The sequence below is a fragment of the Colius striatus genome, chromosome 1, assembly GCF_028858725.1.
Source record: "Colius striatus isolate bColStr4 chromosome 1, bColStr4.1.hap1, whole genome shotgun sequence".
NCBI classification, from domain to species: domain Eukaryota; kingdom Metazoa; phylum Chordata; class Aves; order Coliiformes; family Coliidae; genus Colius; species Colius striatus.
Window position 1 is genome coordinate 65436954 of NC_084759.1, and position 17632 is coordinate 65454585.

Below are 17632 nucleotides of genomic sequence, written 5' to 3' on the forward strand. Positions count from 1 at the left end.
CAAAGGAAAAACAGCTTAAGCACCTAAAGGAAATCTTTAAAACAAGAAGAACCTCTGGCTCCAAGCACAACAAAGCAAAATAGAAATTCTGCCAGCTTCCTATGCTGTACTTTTAGCTAAGGCAGACTGTACCCAGATCCAACAAAAGACAGCTATGGCAGAAATACCACTGCCCATCTTTGTACAGAAGTAAGATGAGGCACTATAAACAACGCTGGCATACTTTAGGAGGTGGTTTGAGTTTTGGCTTTCTTTTTTTTCTCCCCAAATCACCCAACTATTGCTGCACTCCTGAAGACTTTTTGATCTTGGGAGATGAATCGGTATGAGGATTTTGGATCAGGAAACAGCCCTGGAGGAAGCTGCTGCTAACACCGGCCACTCCACTTCAGGCTTCCTTTGAGACTGTCTAGTGCGGGTGAATGCCAGCAGCTACTCTTTCAGTAACGTGTCAGTGCAGCAATACCCTTTTCCTATCAAGGTCGTTTGCTTTTGCTGCTGAAACAACACTGCTCTACAGAAGATTGCAAGTAGAAAATGAGCAGGTTACAACCACCATTTAGGAAGTTTTGTGCTCTCTTGTGTCAGGTTGTGGAGCCTTTGCACTTTTACTTCTAATTCTTCTACCTTTATTCTCGGCACCACTAATTCACTCTGTTTTTTGAGATCTCTTATCACCAAGGTCAATTCATTAGATTCCAAAAGGTATCAAAACCACTGTCTGCTTGCTTCATTCTCCTTAAACAATGCCTTTAAGAGGCCAGCTCTTCCATTTCCACTGCCCTATAGTGACTATGCCATGACAAAAAGAAATTGTGTGCTCTGAAGTTTCTTACATAGAGCTGGGCATTCTTCTCCTTTTGCATCAGAATAATTTTAGTGTCTTATTTCACCATCAAACTTTGTAATACATAAAATTCCTGAGAGGATGGGGTCTGTCCATAGCCACGTCTTTGAGAATGGAAATACCTCTAAGATAAGGGGTCGGATCCTTGGAGGATGGACAGGAAGGGTATCCTGGGCAGCAGTGTGAGAAGCAACTTCTTTTTTCCATCATACCAGAAGCTATCAGCATCATCTCCTCTTGGCTTCCTGAGTTCATTACCAAGAAGTCTGGATAAGCTGTGATGAACAGAGGTCTTCTGCACTTGCTGAAGGTAGAGAGGAAAGCAGGTGTAACTCAACTCTGGCAGAATGCAGAATTATTAAGCACTGACCGAGGGGAGTGTCAAGTGATTGCCAGGGCAAGTCACAGTCATACTCCTCTGTTGTCCTTCAAAGAAACAGGGAGTTTCTGTATGAAACCCCTGCTTGGATTTTCCCCTATCATCATGCTCTGCAGGGATTTACTGTATGTGAGTATAGGGCTCAAGGACTGTTTTTTCTTCTAGTGGTTTGGAGAACTGGAATTTGAAAGAGACAAGAAAAAAGCTGGAGAATTTCTTCTTTTAATTACATTTCTTGAGAGGGGCTGTCTTCTTAGGAAATGTTTGTCAAACACCTTGAAATGTGATGGCCTTTCCAGTGTCACACTAACTGTGTGGTTCCCAGAAGAGGTTTGGCAGTCCTAAATTGCAGAAGTGGGTTTTGCAACTGGAAGTCAGGGAGCAATGCTGGAAGTAAAACAAGAAGTGGAATCAACAGCACAAACATTTCAGACATTGCTGTCCTAAACAGTTAATCAAAAGACCCAGTATTTGAACGAGTTCAGCCAGTTGACACAGATAATGTTGCTGACAGGAAAAAAAGCCACTAAATACTATTGCATAAAACTGTGAGTCAAGACCTCTAATGTGTTTTTACAGCACTGCCTGTAGCTTAATTGCACTTGCTCCTGATAGTGTATTACATCTCCTTACAGCTTCATTATTACACAGGCATTAATTTAATCAGAGATAATAAGTGAAACCTCTGGAATTAATTACAGGTCATAACAGTTTTGTTACTTTGCTAGAGCAGGTGGGAAGACAAAAACATGTGGACTTATAAACATTAACTGGCTTTTGCAATCCAACCATTACAGGAGAAAGAGGATGAAGAGTAAGTTACTTGGAAATGTAGCTGAGAACTCTCAGACATTTCCACATCAGTTCTTGGTGTGCAAGGCCTTGACTACTGTTGGCAACTCCTGGATCCTTTTAAACCCAAATACATCTTGTGTTTGGATCTGTTTTAAAGATCTAAGCTTACGAATTGCTTTTGCAGATTCCTGGGGTCTGATGTGTCTGGAAGGAGGGGTCTTTACAGTGTGGTTTAAATGGAGGCATGCTGCCAGGAGCTGGGAGCTGCATGTGAATTACTGTGGTTTCGCTTTGGGCCCTTTCGTTTCTGCCAAATTTGAAGTGGGCTTTTTGCAAATGAGAAGCAATTGTGGCCCTTTTCCAACAAGACAATGTCTGGGAGGGTGTCTGACATTAAAAACCTTAAAGAGGAGCCTTTCAAAGCATCTTTAAAAATCCCCTCTTGTGGGGAATTTCTTCTAGTGAAGAAAGTCATCATCTGGGCATAGGAGGCTGAAAGCATTTGACTTGGTTGCCTAATCTTTCTGATCACGGGGTTACATTAGAAGGCAACTCTGTCTTATATAAAATGATTCATCGTATACCGTTTCCAAAATGCCTCTGTTCCCTCAGTACACCATTCAGCACAGGGAAAAAACCCTTCCTGATTAGTATGACTTGCTTAGTATTTAAACCTTCTGTTTTGGAAAAAAAATAGTCTCTCTTACTGCTTTTGGATAATTGTTTTTCAAATGCAATAAATACATCCTCTTCTTTATGTTTAACACACTGATACTTATAGGCAGCTATTTTGTGCACCACTTCAGTTCTCACTTTCAGTGGAGGTACACATATATCAGATCCATCCAATCTGATCTCACGAGTCAGATTTAAACCCTACATTGTTCAAACACTGAAGTACTCTGAAATTGATATATCAAGCAAGGTCCCTTTGGGCTTCTGTCAAGGAGTAGTGTTATCTGCCTGGTCTGTGATGTGGATTTGTCTTCACAATGCAGGAAATATAATCCTAAATTACATGGGAAGCCTGGCAGCCTTAGCAGTGGGGGATTTTAGGATCTTGAAGGTTCTTTCAAGGGTGACCCGGTGCCTGGAGCAGCATGCTGAGGGCTTAAGGCTGCTGTTGGATGTTGACCAAGTGCATCAACTTATCTGCTCCTTAGTTCGGTGTAGGTGGGAGATAAGGTCTTCTCAAAATCCAGCCACATATCAACATGAAGAATCTGAAGCCTTGTGGCTTCAGTTCTTCAGAAAAATCCCTTCCCTGCTGTCAGTGCTCAGTAGTTTTCAGCCAGAGGGCTGTGGACCTCCACATTAGCGGGTGGCTTCAAGGGGACACGTCGCTAAGAAAAGCAAATGTATTAATGCCTGCTGACAACTGGTCTACAGGAGACTGAAGCCATAGTAGAAAACTTTTGGAGCTGCAGAAAATAAAGGGTTGAAACCAGCAGCTGTTGATTAATCTCTGTGAGTCACTTGGTTGTTGGGTTTTTTGTTTTTTTTTTGTCCCCTGGAATAAGTATATTTTAGTTACTTTCTCCTACATATTTGTCCTAGGTATTATCCAGCAGGTTGAGTTTTCAATGTTATATTTGTTAATGTATATTATTTCTCTAGCACTCTATGCATTATTTCTCTGCACTCACTGCTGCCTCTAGTACATCCAAATACAGTGTCATTTGGGAATTTCATCAGCTGTGTGTTGGGAATTGAATTCGGTCACTGATTAGGGCTTTTTCAGACACTAATAAAGACGCAAGGTAACGACTCAAATCTGCAAACATGGACAGGAGTGGAGTCTGCACTTGCAGAATGCTAGCCAAATTCCAACTATTCTTTTGCTATAAGTATAAATAAGTTAAGCTTCAACTTTAGGCTTTCATTTCATGATAAACGCAAATGAATGTCCCTACTGTTTTCTGCCTGAGAGATCAGCCTGCTTCTTTCCCTCAGCCCAGGACATGCATCTTCACCCTATTTTTTCTGCAGTCACAACATGACTGAAGAACTAACCTGTTCTTCAGACACTTATATAAGAATAAATAAATAAGAATAAATAACCTGTTCTTAAGACACTTAAATAAAGTTAGTTTTTTACTAGTTTAGTTAGTGCACTTCACTTACAGGAGGTCTGGGGCAGAGAAAGGAGCATGGACATCCTGTTTCAGTAGCAGCCCATACATGTACCAGCTTCAACTATGTGACTACAAGCCTTGAAGCCTAACCTACAGCATTGCACATCCATGTTAAGTGTGTTGAAGCATTGCCAGCCCCTCATCAATTGTAGGCCCAGAGGTTTCAGTACCCTCTGCAGAGGGTCAGACAGGCAGGAGGCCCAGACCACCACGACTGCCATTTTCCTGCCCATGGAAACATCATTCATTTTATACACGAGGAATCTGTCCTCCTTGATAATCTCGGTGACATCCAGAATAAAAATTATGTATGTATCTGGTGGATGAAAAAGATAAAGCCATGAGAAATTAAAGGACATGCCTAGGGCTGGGAAGGCAGTTGGTGATAAAGGCAAGAAGGGAAAGAAAAGTCTTCCCTGTGACTGTTACCTGTGCTCTGCACAGTTTGTACTCTTGTCTCGTGGATGTTCAGGATGTCTGTGATTTATTTCAGGTATGACTGATGCTGTGCTCTAACACAGCCTGCCTTGTGCTATTTGGTATTGAAATTATGATAGCATCATAAATAACCCAAACACAGTAATTTAAGAGTATATGTTATGAGTGGCAAGAGGCCAGAAGCCTCATTTTCTTTCCGTTATTTCCTTTCAAACACATCTTCATTTTTTCTAAAGCCTACTAACCTTAAGTACCTTCAAGCAATTGAGTAAGATAGGCCTATCTTTTCTAAGCTACGTGTAAAAAGGTGTATAACTTCTCACATCACTCTGTTTTTTTGGCTAGCAATCTGAGAGATTCCTGTCGTCCCTGTTTTTATTTACCTCTCTAGGCACCAGCTTTATAAAACTAATGCCTTGCAGGAGATTTCAGAGGATCCTCAGATCATCCAAATCCTGTTGAAATAGTGGTTGTGGAAATAGCCAGTACATCTCTGCAGGACTTTCTCCATGAACATCAACCTTTTGTTAGCTGTCGCTAAAGAGTATCTAGTCAGCAGGTAGAGGCTGCGCCACTTGGTGATGAGACATATGTGTGGGGTGTTTACTCCTGGCTGGTTTTTGGTTAAGTATATGTAATAAGCACATTCAGCTTCTTTCTTCAAGCCTTTTTGACCTGCAGGTTATTGGTGCCTCTTTTGGAGCCGAAGAGGATGTGTTACTGCTTCCTCATGCCTGTGGCTGTCTGTCTGCCTGGGGTTAGGAAGGGCAGGCCAAGAGAAGGGGACATGTGAACAGCTCTAAGCCTTGTGGTGGCCAAGGCCAGGGACCGCTCGAAATACCAGGCCCAGCAGTGAGGGAGACATGGTGGATGTCCAACGGCTTCAAGTGGGAAGTGGCTCTGGCAGGTTCATGTGTCCTGCTGCCTTTTGTGGGAAAGGACATCCTGGGGAGTGAGAGCGAGGGTGGTGGTATCCTAAAACGCACAGGTGTTTTGGCAGCAAGCACCTCTTCGCAGGCTCCTAGAGGTGTTGGAGAACAATGCCACATTGAGAAAGAAGCACACCCCTGCCCTCACTAAGTGTGTTTATTACAATATACATTACAAAGTGCTTTGTTTTACTCTGTTGTCCTGGATCAGTTTTCCCTCATCTCATCCATCCCCCTTTTCCCCTTTGAAGCCATTTCTCAGAGGTTCTTTGTTAACGACTTTCCACGTGTGGGAAAAGCTGCTTACTTAAAAAGCATGAATGATCCCATTTTGATTGAATGATTGTTAGGCCAGCTTGGATGTGATTACAAAGCCCATGATTCTGAAGGAGTGATGTTGGTGGGGTTCAATCAAAAGTGTGTTTCAAGATGTAATTAACAGAGGCAGAAGTGCATGACACCGGATCTTGAAGACAACTGCTTTACTCTCTTGCTAACCCTCAAGCTCAAAAGCACCTCAAAGGTCAGTAATCTGCTTGCTCCTCTTCTCAATTATGTCTCAAATCAGCTTGTCCCAACCCCAAGGCTGAATGTAAAAAAATGCTTCAAAAATAATAACAGAAATTAATCTTCAAATATCTGAAAAGGGAAGGAATATTTACCGTCACTTCACCAAGCACTTAAGCTTTCAAGACTTACGTGTCTTCAGGATTTTTCTGGGGACAGGGGAAACCTCTGAGCTACTCTTATCCTGAAAGAGCATTTTAAACAACTCCTTATGCTCTTGTTAATTGTTAAATACATTGTTACTTGGATGTCCATCATCTCCTTTTAACAGCTTTGATTTTTATATCAGGCAAGTACTATGCTCACAATATTTTCTTGCTCTTCTATGTATGGAAGTGAAATCATTGCTTTAGATCAAAACTGTAAAGAACACAGGTCACAGTGTTTACTGGATTGCAGCTGAGTACAGAATTTTGCCTGCTAAATGTTCCCATTGGCAGCTGGAAACCAATCCAGATGGGCACCTTCCAAATCCCAGTTAATAATTACCGCTGGCTATGCTACGCAGTACACTGCAGCACCAGTCCCTTCCAGAGATTTGGGAAGTTCACAACTCACATAACAACAGCTTGAGATAAATGGAGCTCATATTTTTTTCCCCTAATCGAAATTCTCTAGTTAAGAGGGATCTTCACCTAATTTATGAGCATGTGATTTAACCCACTGTGACTGGGGTCTTCAATCCAAGTGGAGAGTGTGTGAGATTCAACAGCCTGCTACTGCAGTGGTTGTAAAGAAAGCATTTAGTATTTGCTGTTAATCGGAAGCCGAACGTGACTGACAGAAAGTACCCCGGGTCATGTTTTAATGGCAATCTGGGTTAATGAAAATGTAAAATACAGCATCAGAGGATTACCAGCCTAAGGTGCTGCAGTAGTAACCATTTGTGCAGGCTCACAAACGATCCCACCAACAACTCTACCACAAGCAGTGCCTGGTGATTTTTTAAATGAGAAAAAACCCCAAAACCCACCGACCTAAAAAATTAAGATTCTGACTTTTCAGTTGGGATATGAAGTTTCAAGGACTGGCATTCAAACGTCAAAGCAAGTATTTGTGGGATCGGGCTTGAGGCTGTGATCTGAAAGAAATCAGGAAAGCAGAGTGCACTCCCTGCCGCCCTGCTACAGCCAGGACACCCCCCTGACAAGTCCCCGCGGGGGCCCAGGGGACACGGACCCACGGGTGGGGTGTGCACATGCTGAGGGAGCTTTGCACGGGCCAGGGAGCCCGGGGGAAGCCTGATACAGACGCTGCCCGCTGTAAGAAAGCAGGTGCTGTCCGGCGCCGGGCTGCAGTGCCGGTGTCAGGGATGCGCCAGGACCCGGGGGTGCCGTCAGAACCCCATTGTGCTGTGTGGGGAGCTCGAGGGGCCATGGGACTCCCCAGAGAGTGACTCGGAATCTCCCTCCCCGTTCCCCCACCCTCCACTCGAATCCCCCTTCCTCCCAGCCCGGCAGCACGGAACTGCTGGGCTGGCAGCTACCCTCGCCGCACAAAGCCCCCAGCTCCCCGGGAAGGGCGGCTCGGAGCCGGGCTCCGCCTTTCGCTCCTCCCCGGCGGCCGGGCCCGCGCGGAGGGAGCCAGAGCCGGAGCTGGAGCCAGAGCCGGCGCGGCGCAGGCCGCGGGGGGCGATGTGACCCGGAGAGGCCGCGGTGCGGTGTGGAGCCGGAGGGCAGCGGAGCGGCGAGGGCGGGCGGCCGGGCGGGAGGTGGGCGAAGGAAAGAGAGGGACAGAGACTCCCTTCGAGCCGGGGAAAGATGTGGCTGAAGCCCGAGGAGGTGCTGCTGAAAAACGCCCTCAAGCTGTGGGTCACCCAGAAGAGCAGCGGCTACTTCATCCTGCAGCGGCGTCGGGGGCACGGAGACGGCGGCGGCCGCTTCACGGGTACCTGGTGGCGCGGGGGGGCTCGGCGGGGCGCCAGGCCGGGCAGTGGGTCCCCCGCTGCTTCTGCCTCCGCTCTGACCTGCGGGAAGTTGGGGAGACGCGTCAGTGGGGCGGGGGGCGGGAGCGGCCTCTTTGTTCGACCCGCCGCGGAGCCCCTCGCCGGGTCGGCTCGGCACGGCACGGCTCGGCGTGAAGCGGAGAGGGTGAGAGCACGGAGCGCCGCCGGCCCGGTGCATCGCGGCTCCCCCGCCGCGGGCGGTGCGGAGGCTACGGCCGGCCGGGCCGTGGGGACTGCCCCGTCTCCCCGGCGAGTAGCCTCCGGGAGCAGTTTCGTGCTTCTGTAGCCTTGAGCGCCGCTAAAGCCACTTTTCTTTTTATTTCCCGCTCCCCCGGCCCTTCGCGGTGGCTGAGGGCGAGAGCGAAGCCCGTCTGCCGCGGTGCAGTTGGAGAGGGCGGCCGCGGGGTCGGGGGCGGCCTCGCTCCGCGCAGGGCTGGCGGCGGCCGCAGGAACCTGAACAGGGACGGAGCGGGTGGTCCCTGGGCTCCGCAGTGGGAAGCGGACAGATCCGGGGGGCAGCCGGTCGCATCCCGGCTGGGCTGGACTCCCCCCCGCCCCCCGCATCGCAACCCGCCGCGACCCGCGCTGAAGCTCACTCCTCCTATAGATATGCTATAAATACATGTAGTGCTTCTGACTTTTGGCCGACACATATGTTTCGGGGAGCGCAGTGTTGATTCAGTGCTGTGGAAAAGTGGATTCTGACTTACTTTTGCATTAATTACGCTGCGTGTTGTGTGGCTGTAGATAAGGCACGTTATACCCATGTGACACTAATGAAAGATGTACATGAAGAAGGAGGATCACACTCTGCCCTCGCAACAGTGTAGATCCACGAATAACTCCAGTGAGAACAGCACGTTATGCTGTGTTGACGTCCTAAAGTAACTGAGCAAGGAATTCGGGCCAAACTTTTAGTTCAAAGACATCAGCAACTGAATTCAACCAAACAACAATACTTTGGAGAAACAATACAGTTTAAAAGGATAATTCTTAAAAGCAGGATGAGACTGTTTTTATGCCTTTTAAAAACCCGATTTTTAAATTGGATTGCTTGTCTATTTGAAAAGATAGTCACATGTTTCCAAAGTGATTATTTTCTGTGCAGTCTGAGAAGATACATTAAAACATCTGATGTTTCTTTTACTAAAACCTTTTGCTCTTGAACCATGCCACTTGATAATACTGCTTGGTGCATCTGTTTTTGTTTTTTTTAAATCAGAGCTTGTCCTAGCTGTGGAGTCATAAAGAGCACAAACTTAATTGTGGCTTGGTAGATCGCACGTTGTCAAAGTATTACTCATGAAATGCTAGCTCTGGTAAAGTTAATAGAAGTGTTGCCAGTGAGTTAAATGTTCTCCCTCATATTTTCCTCTGCTCCCTGTGTAGAAGTCGTAGGCCATTCTTTTGTGATTGTAAAGGCGATGTGGATTAATTTTCAGAGTTAAAAATAGCCGTTTACAGCTGCTTGATTTAGGTCCAGGACAATCATGAGGTTCAGATCCACAAATGTTAACTCCTTGCGTCTGAGCTTTCCACAGCAGAAATTTGCAAGTTTAAACCAAACAAACTGCATTTCTCTCTGGTTAAGTTTCAGGTGAATCATTTTGCTGAATCTACAGTGCACAGGCTTGCATAAATCTCTATTGGCTGGCAAAGGAAAGCCGCTCCTGTCTCAGACAATGTTTTCCAAGGGAACTGTAAATTCTGACAGTCTCCTAAACCATTTGGAAATGTTTGTATGTAAAAGGGCTTAGAAATTAGAGCCCTATAAACAAAAAGCAAGTATGGGAGAGCATTAAGCATAGCTGGAGTTCGACTGCTTAATTTGGGTCTTTTTTTCTGCAGTTTTTGCTTGGGGTGAGTGAAATGGAGACCTGTGCTGAGAAACAGTTGGTCTTTACTGGTAACTGTGTTTGGTGCAAAGCTTGCCTCTGGATTCTTACTTTACGTGACTATAGAGACACTTGATTAGTACCTGCCTTTTCCAAACTGAGAGATACAAAGGGCAGTTAAGCACTGCTATGTTTCAGAGTATGGCCTACCAAGCCGTAGAGCTGTAATTTAGAAGATTTTGTTTTACTGGGGCAGCAAAGCTTAAGTGAGAACAATATCCATACCTGTTTTCTTTCCCCTTTGGTAACTGGAGTCCTGTCCTATTGCAGTTAAGTTTGATGGAAAGGTAGAAATTTCAAAGACGTGAAGATCTTCTAAGTGAAAGTAGGTGCCATGGTAAATGAGAATCCTGTATATGCTCTGGGAAGGAGTAGGAGGCTGTATATCTTCAGGCTGTGGTAGACCCATGTGGGACTGGCAGACCAAAATCTCCAGAAGACTGGATTTTGTAAGTAAAGAGTGTCCATGGGGCAGTGGACCACCTGCTTTAAACAGGGTGTAGGATTGCGATGCCTGAGCTGCCCTTCTGCTTGTTACTACAACATGGTATTTGCACTGAACCTATGTGAGGACATCTGTCTCATATTTTTTTATCTTCTAGGACACTTCTTTCCTTTCCCAGACCATTTTATCCATTACCTAAGAGCAAGTTAGTGCAGCTGGAGGGTATACTCTATGTGGGTTTAATTCCACATGAAGGATGGACTAGAGAAGATCTTTTACACAAAAGCGCTTTTCTTCCGTGTCTATGTTTCTTCCTTTGAGTACTGTGTTTCAGTCAGACCCTGAGCAGATGTTTGTAAGAGAGAGACTATATTTACTGCTGTTATTTAATTTGCATCCTAAGGCAGTGACTGAATGCACACTGGGCTTGCAAGCAGCGGTACAAAAAATGATGGAGGCTGTGTTTAACTCTTCATTACCTGACCAGTGTCATTCTGGTTTCTTCCTTCCTGAGGGATATGCTTTTCGAGTAAATGTTTAACTTGCCACTTTTACCTTGATCTCTGCTTCAAAGCTGCATTGGATCAGAGACCTCAGAAGGAAATTGGTAATGTTTTAGAAATGCTTTACAGAAGCTGAATTGTCATTTTTTAACTAATAATTGATTTTAAAACTAATTCTGAGTTACAGATTTTTAATTCTTTCTGCCTAATTGGAGATTGTCATAGTTATCCCTACAAAGAGACTTGTGATGTAGCCATGACTAACAGGTCAAAGTTGACTGGATTTGGTACTTCCTGATATCTTTGGTTCTGAGGTTACACATTAATGATAAGCTTGAGATGCCATCAGTAGTCAAAAATACCATCACATCTCTTACGGTAGAATAATGCAAGAAGTTTTAGCCTGTGAATGAATTACTGTTATCGTTTTTATTAGGGGATGTTGAAAGCTTAATTCACCTTCCTGTTTGATTAGATTAGTTTTGTGCATTTTGACAGTAAAACTGCATGTTCTGGGAGGTGTTGGGAATAATTTCGTCATGAGCACTGGACTGAGAGTAGTTTTGCACTTTTCCCAAGCAGCTAGCTGTGCAGTTGCTGTTTACACAGTACTTCACATTGCACACTCTTACTGTATAAAACCCCGCTTAGGATTCTTTTAGATACTTGAGCTTTTGCCCTTTGATAAAGAAGGTTAAATAAACCTTTAAAATGAACTCGTGTTTCAGGCTACTTTTTGTCTTTACTTGATGAGATACGGTGCTTCTTCAGCTTCTTGCTTCCAGTAGATCAATAAAAGATTATGTTTTGTACCTGTGTTTTTAATTCAGTTATGATTTTTTTCCTCCCTACTATTCCTGCAGCATCCATTTTTCAGTTCACAGCATTTTCCAAGCTGGATTTGATCTGACATCATTTACAGCTCACAGAAGCTGAACACTTTGAAAAGAAATTAATTTCTCCTTGAGCTCTCATAAACCCTTACAGTTCAGAACTTTTATACGCTGCCAAAACCAAACATCTTCAGTACATGAGTCTGAACCTTATTATTCCTTTAATAAAAATAAATGTGGTGGGCATGATAAATACACTTCCTTGAGCTATATGCCAGCAACTGAAGTCAACTTCCATCTTAGGATTTTATTTTTTCTTTTAAATAAAATTCTTTCAGGGTGATAGCTTTGAAACTGATCTGTCGAGCACCTCGTGGCTGTGAATAGAGATCTGACTACTTATATGATAAGAACTCTCTTCCTTATTTTCACGTTGCTTAGATTTTAATTTTTTAATGCATACAGAAGAATGGCTGTTGATGAGCTCTATGTCCGTTTCTGGAAATTAAAAAAGCAAAAGACGTTTTGCTGCTTTTTTATCTATACTCTCCAGTCACAGAATCACAGAATCTTAAGGGTTGGAAGGGACCTGGAAAGATCATCTAGTCCAACCCCCTCTGCCAGAGCAGGAGCAGCTAGAGTAGGTCACATATAATTATTGTAACTACATCAGCTTTTATGAGCCCTGTGCATCTCCCAAGGTCTAGGCAACAAATTTCATAACAGAGTATATTTCAATCAAAGGCAGTGAGGAGGTAACAGAGGTTGAGGGCTCCTGCAACTCAGATGAGGAATCCATCTATATTTCCTCTGTACTTTACATTGTAGCAGGAGAGGGTCAAAACATATGGTGAAGACTTGGAATTTTAGTGTAGAATTTTAATAGGTATCCCTTTAAACTTTTTTAGCTTTTCAAGGAGTGAAAGGCAAAATGAGAAACATTAGATCTATCCCGATAGAATCTTCAAAACAGCTCACCTTTTTGCCTTAAAATATGTCCAAGATACTAAAGCAAGTTACTAATACTCAATCTGAGCCCTAATTGAAAAGAAAAGTTGCAGTAGATTGAGGAGAGAAAGACACCACCATAATGATGTTGTTAAAGGATATGAGTAGTGCTAACTATCATGGTTTTGTTTTCTTAAGGAAGAGTTCTTTCTGAAGCCTTACACAAGGAGAGGGGGAAATCCAAATACGTTCCTGAAAGTTTAGACTCTCATAAAAATGTTATCTAGCCTTGCCCATGACTGGAATTCAGATCGGCAGGTTTTTTTCCTCTTATGTTATTTTTTTTCCTTATTTCACTGTAAGTTTTTTTTTAAAGGAGAATGCATTCTTCTAAGCTCTCCTAAGAGGGTGGCTTCTCCAACAGAGCATTTGGTTGAGAAATATGAGCTGCAAGGAGGGATCTGAGTGTGAGGGCCAGGCTCCTAACCTGCAAAGCTGGGCATCCTGATTTCTGACCCCTGAGCCTCCTGAGCTGTGCATGCTGCTCTGTCTCCCACCGCTTGCCTTCCTGGAGTGCGTTTCCTCTTCTAAAGCCACAGTGATGCCAAGGTGGATAACGCAAATCCCAGGTGCTTGTGTTGAAACACCACCATTGTGTTAAATACTAATATTAAAGGTGAGGATGTACCTGTGCACGTGGAGGAAAGGCTAGATTCTGTTTACTTAGAGACTTGACTACTAGCCTGTGCAACTCTGATACAGTGAACAGCTATAGTGGCGTTTTATTTTCATGTTGTAGAGGCCGAATGGCACAGAGAAAGGCAGGAAAACCACAGAAAGGTTTGAACTGGAAGGAACCTTCAAAGATCATCTAGTCCAACTCCCCTGTCATGGGCTGGGACTCCTTCCACTAGACCAGGTTGCTCCAAGCCCCATCCATCATGACCTTGAACACTTCCAGGGATGGGGCATCTGCATGTGGGCAACCAATGCCTCACTATCCTCATAGGAAATAATCATTCATGTTTGTGGTGGTAGAGTTTTAAGTAACACTAGATCAGTTTCTTCAGTGTTATATACAACCACTGAAAATGGGAGACACTTTTATATTTCCCCAAGCAGCAGCTTGTACATCCCACCTTCTTGTTGGTCTTCAGGTGGAAAACAGTTTCAGGTTATTTTTGCTTGTAATGTGAGAATTGAAACATTTGTCTCTGTGGCCTTCGGGGCTATAAAAATAGGCCCAGCCTGACCTGAACTGGTGGCAGAGAACTGAGATAAGCAGCTGTGTAAGCTTTGCCACCGCAGCATGCCTGCTGGGGGAAACAGCCTGTGGGGAAGGTCTCTTCTCCCACGTAACAAGCCACAGGATGAGAGGAAATGGTCTCAAGTTGTTAGATTAGATATTAGGAAAAAGTTCTTCACCAACAGTGTTGTCAAGCATTGGAGCAGGCTGCCCAGGGAAATGGTTGAGTCACCATCCCTGGAGCTATTCAAATGACGTGTAGATGTGATGTACGGAGACGTGGTTTAGTGGTGGATGTGGCAGTGTTGGGTTAACAGATGGACTTGATGATCTTAAAAGTCTTTTCCAACCTAAATGATTCTATTCTGTGAAGCAGGGTCGGGGAGAAGTAACCAGTCCCAGGGCCACAGTGTGGTTTCCACCATCCCAGGAAAATGGACGCAGAGTTTGGCTCACTTCTCTTTCTCCGGTGTGGTCTTTCTCTCCTGATGCAGTGGTCTGGTGCCAGAGTAAGATCTCAGCATCCCAGACAGGGATATGGGAGCCACGGGGCACTGACCTCTGCAGTGAAATGCCCAAACTCCCCTTGTTTCTCATGTCCAGCCTCCCTAGACCACCAAGATTGAGAAATAACCATTAAACAACTTGTTGCAATTTGTTTGTACATGCCAGACTGAAAAAACAAAAGGAGCCAATTTACCTAGAGGTAGTGTTTGATCTGGCAAAGCCCATGTTGGAAGTAAATTAAGGGCTTGAATGTTGATATTTCCCCAGGTGAATAAATGCTTGAAGCATTAGTTCTTTAGGCTGAAATCTAATGTTGTCCGTGCTTATCTGCAAATGTGGTGAGCCCTTATCGTTACAAAGGAAACACAGCCTTCCTACAGCCCTTGGAAGAGTCCTCCTTCAACCTTATGTACTTGCCCAAATAAATTCTGCAAGTTTTTCTTTTAATTTTGATGGGAGAAGTAAGAAATATTATCTCAAAACCTATTTATGTAGTTTTGCAGAATTCAGTGAAGACAACGTGGCTTGTGAAAAACTAGGAAGTCAAGCTCTTGTCATTAGTGCCCTTGCATAACTGACAGTATTCTTAACTGACAGCAAAAACCATAGACTTTAGGGCGGCCTGAGTGAAAGTAGCAAACCTGTTAAACATCTGAGTTCTGAGCTTTTACAGACATCAAATCAAGGTGGAATGAAAGACCTAGAGACATGCCCAAACATTCACGCAGGGGAAACACCTTGTCCTGAGCCATTTACCACTTCGGTGTGAAGACCTCCACCTTAGCTTAGAATGCCCAGTGTCTGTGGGATAAGTGCTACTCTTTGGGATGAGCATGAAGACAGTGGTAGTCCTTGGTGCATCTCAGCTCCAGGTCTCTCCTTGAGCCAGCCACAGGGCAGTTAGGGCTCCTGCGTGGTTGGATGGTTGAGGCCAGATGGGAGCCAGCTTCATAACCCCCCCATCCCTGGCTTAGCAAGGACATTGCTCCTAGGGAGAGCTTCTGAGATGCTATACAGAGCCAGATGAGAAACTCCTGCCATTGGATGCTCTCCCTGGAGTGCTCTTTTGGCAGGCTGAGCTTACCCTGGTTGATGTGAAAACCACCTTTCTGCTTTCCAGCTGGGGCACAGGGACTGTGCGAGGCCAGGAAATAGGGACATCCATGTGTCCCTCCCCGTGTTCTGCTGCCTGGTGATGGGCTGCTGGTTCAGCCAGTTTGCTTGCCTCTTCTAGGGTGGCTAATTGCTGCCCACCAAGGCTATTGTGAGACTCTAATTGTTTGCAAATCATTTTGAGATAGAGGAAACTATGTGAAGAAGAGTAATTAGGATTCAGGGTATGGAAGGCTTCTCTGCCTCAAAGAGTGGAGACTAATTCTGCTTTATTGAAGCTGTTCAATTTCACTGTCCTGAAAAAAACCCCAACTTTATTTTTATGATAATCTGAATTATCTGATTTGCTCTTTTCTCACAATTCACATGCCTGAACAGCTTAGAGTGACTTTTGCAGCTCTTAACTCTCCTTACAAAGCTGCATCTGCCGGGAAGCAGCCTATACTGTGGCTCCTGCCACATCCTGAGAAAAGCTTTCTCCTCCCAGGAAAAGCTCTCTCCTTTCGGGTAGAGTATTGGTTTTTGTTTCCCGGGCTTGTTTTCTTTTTCATGGAGGAGCAGAATTAGCAAGCAGCAGTGAAAAGCAGCAGTGAGCTGGGTATGAATTCAGAGGCACACTTTACACTTTGCGGCTTCGTATTGGAAGAGAGAGGCTGGCAGGCTGCTGAGCTGTGGCTGTAATCATAAATCCTTCAATTTGGTGGTTTTGTCTTACAAAAATAACCTAGTCTGAAAAAAGAAAGGGTATGAATATTTTAAACAGGGCTTTGGCATGATACAAGTGAGCGTAGCCACTAACAGCTCTTCTGTATGGCCCTGCAGAGCAGTCACTGCAGTCCATGGAGACCAAGTTCTTGATTTTGGAAGTGCCAGCTTCAAGTTTGGAAGAGATGAGCATCTTGGCAAACTGGTTTGGGTCTAGATGGAGCATCTTCCTTATGAGGAAAGGCTGTGGGAACTGGGGCTGTTTAGTCTAGAGAAGAGGAGACTACAGTGTGTGGGGGGGATACAGTTAATGTTTACAAAATATCTAAATGGTGGGTGTCAGGAGATTGGGGCATCACTTTTTTTCTGTTGTATCTAGTAACAGGACAAGGGATAATGAGATGAAGCTGGAACACAAAAAGTTCCATTGAAACATAAGGAAAAACCATTTTACTGCGAGGACGAGGGAGCCCTGGCACAGGCTGCCCAGGGTGGGTGTAGAGTCTCCTTCTCTTCAAAGCCCACCTGGACATGTTCCTATGTGACCTGATCTAGGTGACCCTGCTTCTGCAGGGGAGTTGGACTAGGTGATCTCTAAAGGTCCCTTCCAACCCCTACCACTCTGTGATTCTGTAGATACTGTGGTGGTTGTCTGCCTGTTTTCTCAGAAGGGCATGATTCTGCAGATACTTTTAAGGCAGGCCTTGTTGCATATCTGCCCAGCTGTGCTGTTCTCAGGTGCAATAGAAACTTCAAGTCTTTTTTTTTTTTTTTTTTTTATTCCAAGTAGACCAAGGAGAAGCAGGACATTTTTCTCTCCTCTTCAAACTTCTGCAGTAGTCAGTTGGCTTGTACAGTGGCTAAAGCTGTTTCTAAGGATGCCAGAGATGCAAGCTGGACTCTGTCTTCTCTGTGACCCATTTGGTTTTGGGAGAGAGGGTGTAAAAGCTTGATTTGAGAGGTTCAGGGCTGTGGCATATAGGTGGGAAGACGTGCCTCCTTGTGTGAACCTGGCCTGCTGCTCACCGAGTTTTACATGTGCCATGTACCAACTAATTGCAGATACCACATATTCTTGCTGCTTTGAATTACTTTGACCTTCACTCCCTGCTTTGTGATGTATTTATGAGTTTGTATTAAACAAAAGATCTTGGCTGTGACCAGATGTCTTATTTAAAAACAAAACTATAAGGGTAACATTGCTCGGTATTTGTGGTACTGCAGGATTCTTGTCACTAAGCCATAGATTTAACTCTCTTTTCCCCCACTTCCCCCCAGAAAAACAATAGCCGCTTTGGCCTTTGTCTTTTTCTTCTTGAGGATTTTATTAGTTTATTGGTGCCAGACTCCTAAGTGATCAATCCAAGTCCTTTGTTTTGCAGCATGGCTTAAATGCTGAAGT

The 17632-nt window shown here is 44.6% G+C and overlaps 1 protein-coding gene across 3 annotated transcripts in view; it reads left to right on the forward strand.

Moving 5' to 3' along the window:
• Positions 1-7660: 7660 nt before the first annotated feature.
• The window catches only part of TBC1D8 (TBC1 domain family member 8), a 53746-nt gene continuing 43774 nt past the window's right edge, over positions 7661-17632 (forward strand). For all 3 annotated transcript variants that reach the window (XM_061997606.1, XM_061997622.1, XM_061997614.1), the window contains exon 1: positions 7661-7977. In XM_061997606.1, the coding sequence (XP_061853590.1) occupies positions 7851-7977 (127 nt within the window). In that variant the 5' untranslated portion in view covers positions 7661-7850. The remainder of the gene's footprint in view (positions 7978-17632) is intronic.